This window comes from Mesoplodon densirostris, chromosome 3, assembly GCF_025265405.1.
Source record: "Mesoplodon densirostris isolate mMesDen1 chromosome 3, mMesDen1 primary haplotype, whole genome shotgun sequence".
In the NCBI taxonomy this organism is placed as follows: domain Eukaryota; kingdom Metazoa; phylum Chordata; class Mammalia; order Artiodactyla; family Ziphiidae; genus Mesoplodon; species Mesoplodon densirostris.
In genome coordinates, this window is record NC_082663.1 from 44,231,092 (window position 1) to 44,239,131 (window position 8,040).

General features: G+C 35.6%; 1 protein-coding gene across 3 annotated transcripts in view; it reads left to right on the top strand.

Annotated features, from left to right (window-relative positions):
• The window catches only part of DDX4 (DEAD-box helicase 4), a 68,466-nt gene extending 60,713 nt beyond the window's left edge, over nt 1–7,753 (top strand). For all 3 annotated transcript variants that reach the window (XM_060092898.1, XM_060092900.1, XM_060092899.1), the window contains 4 exons: nt 5,052–5,151; nt 5,864–6,134; nt 6,597–6,707; nt 7,676–7,753. In XM_060092898.1, coding sequence (XP_059948881.1) covers nt 5,052–5,151; nt 5,864–6,134; nt 6,597–6,707; nt 7,676–7,753 — 560 coding nt within the window. The remainder of the gene's footprint in view (nt 1–5,051; nt 5,152–5,863; nt 6,135–6,596; nt 6,708–7,675) is intronic.
• Nucleotides 7,754–8,040: the final 287 nt, after the last annotated feature.

An 8,040-nucleotide genomic window follows, 5' to 3' on the forward strand; every position in this document is an offset into this window, starting at 1 on the left:
CTCACAGGCTAAATGTACTTACATGTGTCCATTCTCCTCATCCTCCATTTTAATAAATCTATTTCATTTTGAATGTCAGTGTTGGGACTGGGGAATGAAAAAGCAGGAAGCTGTCTCATTTCCAACAATAAGAAAAAAGAATGTTGTTTTAGAAAGCACTCTTTAAAGGTTTCTAGTCTTCAGTTTTCTCCTGAGTTTTATATAAAAAAAAAACTTTTAAAAACCAAATACTCATCTTGAGTTTGAGAAATGTTATTAGTTTGCTTCATGATATGTATCACAACATATACTCTGGCATGCAAAATAAAAATAATAACTGCTATAGGCCACATACTGTTCTGATTGTTTTACATGTGTTAACTCATTTAATTCTCAAAACCACCTTCTGAGGTGGGTTTTGTTATCCCCCATTTTAAGGATGAGGACACTGAAATACAGAGATGTCAGGTAACTTGCCCAGTATAAATTGAAGTTCCAGTGTAGCAGGAGATAAGCAATATATGGTTTTGCTGAAGTTAGAGCACATTTCTAGTATAATTACCTTAAGACTTTAATATATGAATTTGTGGAATTTATTTAGAAAATAATTCTACTGAAGAGAGTGTTTCAAAATGCTGAGATCAGTGTATAAGCACTATTGGTATACTTCTGTATTATTTAAACTGTTAAATGTTTAGTAGTTTAGAGTTTATTATTCTCGTCTTTTTTTTTTTTACTTTGCATGGAAATGTCATGCCATATATCCTAGTATTTTACATATTTTTGTTCATATAATTTCTCTTTTTCTAATCGTTAACTTAAATCTGCTAGCTTTCCTCTTCTGCCTTTAAAATGTGTAGGTTTCATTATTTCATAGTAGTATACCATCTGCCTTTTTCATAATTTTAAATGAACAGGTGTCCAAGATTTTATTGAGCTCATTAATTACAAAGGGAGCCAGTAAAATGTTACAGCCAATTCTAAGGAGAATTCAAAGAACACATTTATGTTTGTTTATTTTTATTTTTTTGGCTGTGTTGGGTCTTAGTTGAGGCATGCGGGATCTTTCGTTGTGGCACGTGAGCTTCTCTTTAGCATGCGGGTCTTCTCTTCTCTAGTTGTGGCATGTGAGCTCCAGAGCACATGGGCTCTGTAGTTTGCGGCACGTGGGCTCTCTCATTGAGGCATATGGACTCGGTAGTTGTGGTGCACAGGCTTAGTTGCCCCACGGCATATGGGCTCTTAGTTCCCCGACCAGGGATCGAACCCACGTGCCCTGCATTGGAAAGTGGATTCTTTACCACTGGACCACCAGGGAAGTCCCCAAAGAACACATTTATGTGTAGGATATCAGGAAGGCTAAGATGGATTTACAAATAGATGCAAAAGTGGTCAGTATCCACAAAGCAATAATCAATTACATTTGAGGGAAAATTTTCATTTGTATTTTTCTTGGTAAGAATCATTTGCATTGCTCTCAGTTGCAATAGAGGTATAAAAAAATAAAGACAGTAAAAGGCACAGACAACCCTGAAGGGTGTGCTCATCAGTGATCATCTTTGCTCTTTTCTTGAAAAACAAACACACAAATGGTTTCTATTTCTTGGTCACTGTTACTCCAAGTGTAGTCTCAACCACTTATGTTAATTATTTTAACCGTAGTAACTTCTATTTCAGAGAGTAAACTAGAGGCAGGGATGGACAGTTGAGAGATGTCATACACAAACATTGTAGCTGACTACCAGAGCTCATGAACTTTCTATACCACACATATATCTTTCTACACCACACATATTCTTTTACACTTAAAGTAGCAAAATTGAGTAGGTTCATTAATATGACTCAAAGATATTGCCTCTCTATAGTGTATGAAAAATAACAAGCAAAAGGACATAAACTTATGTTTAGTAATTAATGTTTGAGAATTCTATCCTATATTCAGTGACTGCTGAGTTAATTAACTCAATATAGTCTACTATTTTAAGTTATCTAAAGCCGAAGATCTTGGAAATTATCTTCCAGATGACAGTATACAAAACGGTAGATAGTGTTGAATAGTCAGTTTAGTTGAACACAGATTTACATTTTCATACACTTAAACATTATGGAGAATATTAGTTATTTTGACTGGCAAATCTCTATACATTAAGCCCAGTGGGGCTTCCCTGGTGGCGCAGTGGTTGAGAATCTGCCTGCGAATGCAGGGGACACAGGTTCGAGCCCTGGTCTGGGAAGATCCCACATGCTGCGGAGCAACTAGGCCCGTGAGCCACAACTACTGAGCCTGCGCGTCTGGAGCCTGTGCTCCGCAACAAGAGAGGCCGCCATAGTGAGAGGCCTGTGCACCGCGATGAAGAGTGGCCCCCGCTTGCCACAACTAGAGAAAGCCCTCGCACAGAAACGAAGACCCAACACAGCAAAAATTAATTAATTAATTAATAAACTCCTACCCCCAACATCTTCTAAAGAAAAAAAAAGAACCCAAGTAAAATAAGATACATGTTTGTTTTCTACTTAACACTGATAAATTCGAGAAAGTACATTTGTATTTTTAAAACCAAGTAAGTTAGTCTTGTTTACCAAAGATTTCACTTAATTATGGGAACTTGGAATCTTAAAATATTTCTGCTTTAGCTCCTATAGGAAGAATTTTTTTTTAAAGTTTAATATAGTTAAAGTATTATGAGTCAATTTCTTTATTTTCCAGGAATTTTAGGAATATTTATCTCTATAAATTCTCTAGTTTATCTCTGTAAACCAATCAGAATTGAGCTCCTTTAAGAGACTTTATAATTTGTTAATACTCTCCATAGAGTATTAACATAATGATTATACATAGTGGTGGGTAAAGCCCTTTCTGAATTATAGGTACATAAAGAGCTTATAGCTTCATTTCTACCACTTCAGCCACAGGTAAAGGGTAAACACAGAAATACAAAAAATTGCAATCTAACTACCAAAGCTAGAATTCTTTTATATTCTTAATTGATTTTAGTTCACAATGGACTAATAGGCAAAAAAGGCTAACAAGATGAATTGTCTATTATTTTTCACGCAACAAAATACGTAACTATAATTCATTAATCCATTTACAAAGATCACCAGATGGTCTGCTTATAAAACTAAATTTGCATTATTGCTGCCATCAAAGGGGTATAGCTTATTGTCTGAAGGAGAAAAAATACCAAATCAGTAGAGGAAAAATACTAGAGAAGTGTCAGGGGAGTTAAATTTTTATTACCATTTGGGATTCACACTGGGAACCAAGAAAAGATGAAATCGAGGCTTGAAGCTGCACAGTAGTATTAGGTAACTGACTATCAAATTTATCAGTTTTGGCATTGAGCATCTTGTTGGATTGAAAGGTAATTTTTGATAAAACATAAAATCATTACTCTCTAATAAATAAAATGACTATGTCTCAAGGATATAACTAATTTATTACTGTAAGAATCAGTCGCTCTATTCATTTCCTACCTGGTTGCCTAATAGATATCTGTGATTTATTGGGAATTAAATATCACCCATAAACCTTCCTTTCTTGCAGTCCTCCTGTCTCACTTAGTGTTTGTTCCATTCTTCCAGTTGCTCAGACACAAAATCTGAGGCATCCTTGAATTCCTTCTCCAGTGTGCACATCTGATCTGTTAGCAAAATCCTCTTGTTTCTATCTAGCATCGAAGTATATCAGAACCCATCAGCTGCTCAGTTAAAACAAAGATCGTATCTTTCCACTTCTCTTCTCCAAACCCAGTGGCTTCCCTTCTCAAAGTAAAGATCTTTCAATGGTTTTCAAGGCCCTTCATGATATGGCCTCCATTACCCCTCTGTCTTCAAATCCTACTGCTCTCCCTGGCTCACCCTATTCCAGGCACACTTTGCTCGTTACTATTCCCCACACATAGCAGAAATGGTTCTGCCTCATTACCTTTGTTCTTGATATTCCCTCTGCCTAGAACATAAAAACCACATGGGGACCTCTTTTCTGTTTGTTTTTTTTTTTCTTTGAGCACACCAAGAACACGTATACCTTGGAATCTGATCCTTTATATTTGTTCTTACCCTCTGGCTTGTAATACTGTTTCCTCGGGTATCTGAATAGTTCACTTATTTTAGTAATATCTCTACTCAGATGTCATCTAATTAGAGAGGGTACATCAGTCCACTTGGGCCCTTTATTCTGCTGATTTTTTTTCCTTTTTAGATTTAATGCATAATCTTTGTTATTTGCCTCCCCACAGGGAGTGCAGGGGCTTTGTTTTATTGCTGTGTTTTCAACACCTAAAATAGTTACTGGCATCTACTAGGCACTAAATATTTGTTGAATAAATGAAGCCAGCTCATAGGAAGATGGGGGAGTGGGATTATGAAATGTAATACCTTCTTACTTTCATTAAGGCTATAAATATCTTTCCTCTCTAACATTTTATAGAAGAGTTCCTTGTGTGGAAATGTCTCTGGCTCATGCTTGAATTTCAACCAATTAAATACTTATAAAATAACAAGTAAATATTCTTTAATGCATTAAGGCCCTGGGATAATTTTCTGTATATATAAGATACTTTGGGGATCAAGGGGTTTGAATTAAGAGATAATGTTGGAACATGGAATATTGTAGAGTTTGTCAGCCCTGGGTTGGATGCCATTATTATGAATACCTGTGGTAGTCAAGGTAGAATAAAAGATTCTATGATCTTGGGAAGTAAAGAACAAAGGCGTTTATTTATAGAGAGGGAAATGAAGGGCCTGAGACAAATTTGTGGAACTGTTAAGAGTTGGCAGGTAGATACCATTTATCTTTCCCTAAGTCTCTACTTCTTGGTTGGCTTAGGAAGGCAAAGGGCAAGCTGATTTTTTTTTTTTTTAGTCCTAAAGTAGGAAAAAGTCCTTGTCTCTCTATCTTTGACATTCATCCATTCAGGAAATATTTGAGTTACTATTACCTATTAGGCCTGAGTCTAGGTGCTAGGAATACAGCGATGGATGAGACAGTTTCCTACTCACCCTACCCTTTTTTTTTCTTTTCCTAATTTTGTAGTTTGAATGTTAATCGTTGTTTCATTGTCTCGTAGGAGATGAAAGAACTATGGTCTTTGTTGAAACCAAGAAAAAAGCAGATTTTATTGCCACTTTTCTTTGTCAAGAAAAAATACCAACAACAAGTATTCATGGGTGAGTAGATTAATATGATTTCGTAGTAAGGAGGTAACTTCTGTTTGTCATTTGTTAAGAAATGTCAGTATATTTAACTAGTATAAAATCCAAGAATTAAGATCTCAAGATCTAAACTGTTATTCTTCATCTTCATTTTAAGTTTTTATAAGGACCAAGTGGTGGGCATGGGCGAGTTAAAGGTGTGTCTTAGACTTCTTATTATGAGGATTGGTAACTTCTCAAGACATCTCATTTAAAAGGCTCTCTGATACTTAGATCTAGGTATTTCTTCAGCTGAATCTAATCTTTCTGATTAATCAGTGAATATATAGAAATCAGAGATTATGCTTTTTAAAAAGCGGTGATTTTTGAGGTGGCATTCTGATCAAGTAGTTGTATATGTTTTGTCAAGACTAGAAAGAGATTATTAATAGGTAAGATTTGGTATTTGTCATATTTGAGTTTGTATTTTGGCTCTATTAGCTGTCACCTTACCTCATCTGCAAATGGGGTTAATTGTCCTAACCTCAAAGTATTATTATGAGAATCAAATTAAATTATGACTTGAAAGGAATTAGTATAATACTTGGTATGTAAGAAGTAGACATTAATGTTAAATGTTGCTACTTTTTACTGTTATTAAAAAGAAATTTATGTGTCAAACTTCAATGGTTCTTTTAAATAATTTTCTTAAGAGCTGTCCTAATACGTACTTTTATCTTCTTTCAAGTGATCGAGAACAGAGAGAGAGAGAACAAGCCCTTGGAGATTTCCGCTGTGGAAAGTGCCTAACTCTTGTTGCTACTTCAGTAGCTGCCCGAGGGCTGGATATTGAAAATGTTCAGCATGTTATCAATTTTGATCTCCCTTCTACCATTGATGAATATGTTCATCGAATTGGGCGTACTGGTCGTTGTGGAAATACTGGCAGAGCTATTTCCTTTTTTGATCCTGAATCAGATAGCCATTTAGCACAGCCTCTAGTGAAAGTACTGTCAGGAGTAAGTTTTTAATTTTTTTTACAATTTTATTTATTTATTTATTTAGGGCCGTGTTGGGTCTTCGTTTCTGTGCGAGGGCTTTCTCTAGTTGCGGCAAGTGGGGGCCACTCTTCATCGTGGTGCGCGGGCCTCTAACTATCGCGGACTCTCTTGTTATGGAGCGCAGGCTCCAGACATGCAGGCTCAGTAATTGTGGCTCACAGGCCTAGTTGCTCCGTGGCACGTGGGATCTCCCAGACCAGGGCTCGAACCTGTGTCCCCTGCATTGGCAGGCAGATTCTCAACCACTGCGCCACCAGGGAAGCCCCAGTTTTTAATTTTTAAAACTGAATGGATAGTGTTCTTACCTTGTCATTGAAAGCGGACATTTTATGTATATGTATTTTAAGGAAAAGTAAACTGTGCCAATCTTTGAGACTTTATGCATGTTGTATATGAAGTTATTAATTTTTTCTTTTAAAGGCTCAACAGGATGTTCCTGCATGGTTGGAAGAAATTGCCTTTAGTGTGTATGTTCCTGGCTTCAGTGGTAGTACAAGAGGAAATATGTTTGTATCAGTTGATACTAGAAAGGTTAGTTGAAGGGAAAAATTTAGAACTTGGCTTTTAGTTATTCTTTGTAAATGTTGTGCTGTTGTGAAGTAACTATAACATTCAATAATTTACCTATTCCATTATTTTCATACCTGGAAGAATACTTTAATAGTTCGCTAAAAATTTTATATACATATTATATAGTTTTGGTCTTAAAGGTGAGGAGTTTGAGATTTATGCTCAGACACCTTCCTTTCCCAATTCTGCTGGCATTTTAAATTCTAATTTGGGATCTTCTGAGATTTTTTTTTTTTCTTCTGAGATTTTTGTAGGAATTCTTTATTTTTTTAATTCTGACCACATTATTAAGTAAGAAAATAATAGAGATGTGGTTGCATATCTTTTCTGTTGTCAGTTTATAGACAACATCATTTTTATACAGAAACAATGAGCATACTAATCATTAAATATTTATGCTTATTCATTGAAGAGCTTTGTTTTTCCACTTGCCAAAAAACTATTGGCTTAAAGTTTTCTTGAAGTCTTCTGTGCATTTAGACTTTACAGGTTTATACGTACCTTTTTTCAAATGGATTGGATTCAGTTGGAATGAAATTTTTTATATATTTGGGGGAAGGCATGGTGGAAAGCTTGAGTCTCTGCTCTCAGTCTAGGCAATGTAACTTTATTTATTTATTTATTTTTTACAACTTCATTGGAATATAATTGCTTCACAATGGTGTGTTAGTTTCTGCTTTATAACAAAATGAATCAGTTATACATATACATCTGTTCCCATATCCCTTCCCTCTTGCATCTCCCTCCCTCCATCCCTCCCTATCCCACCCCTCCAGGCAGTCACAAAGCACCAATCTGATCTCCCTGTGCTATGCGGCTGCTTCCCACTAGCTATCTACCTTACGTTTGGTAGTGTATATATGTAACTTTAAAGCTACATAAAATTAAATGTTTGTTTCTTTTTTTTTTTTTTTTTAAAGAATTACCAGGGCAGGAGCTCTTTGAACACAGCAGGGTTTTCTTCTTCACAAGTTTGTAATCCAGTAGATGATGAGTCATGGGATTAAAGCTAAAACAACCTTCAAGTTTGTGGTACAGTTTTGATGCAGAGAAGAAAATAGTTTTGATTTTTGATTTTTTTAATAGAAGTATGCAACCTGACACTCTTGTTTCTCCTGTCCTCTGTTCTTACTCCCACCCTTAAAAAAAATCCTTACTGACTAGTTATGTGAAATGCTAAAAGTTAGAATGTTGCAGTTACTGATACAAATGGTGTTAACTGGAAAGATTAAAGCATTCTAAATGTCTTGCTTATTTTTATTGTATTCTTCAGGGATTTTAGACATATTTTATG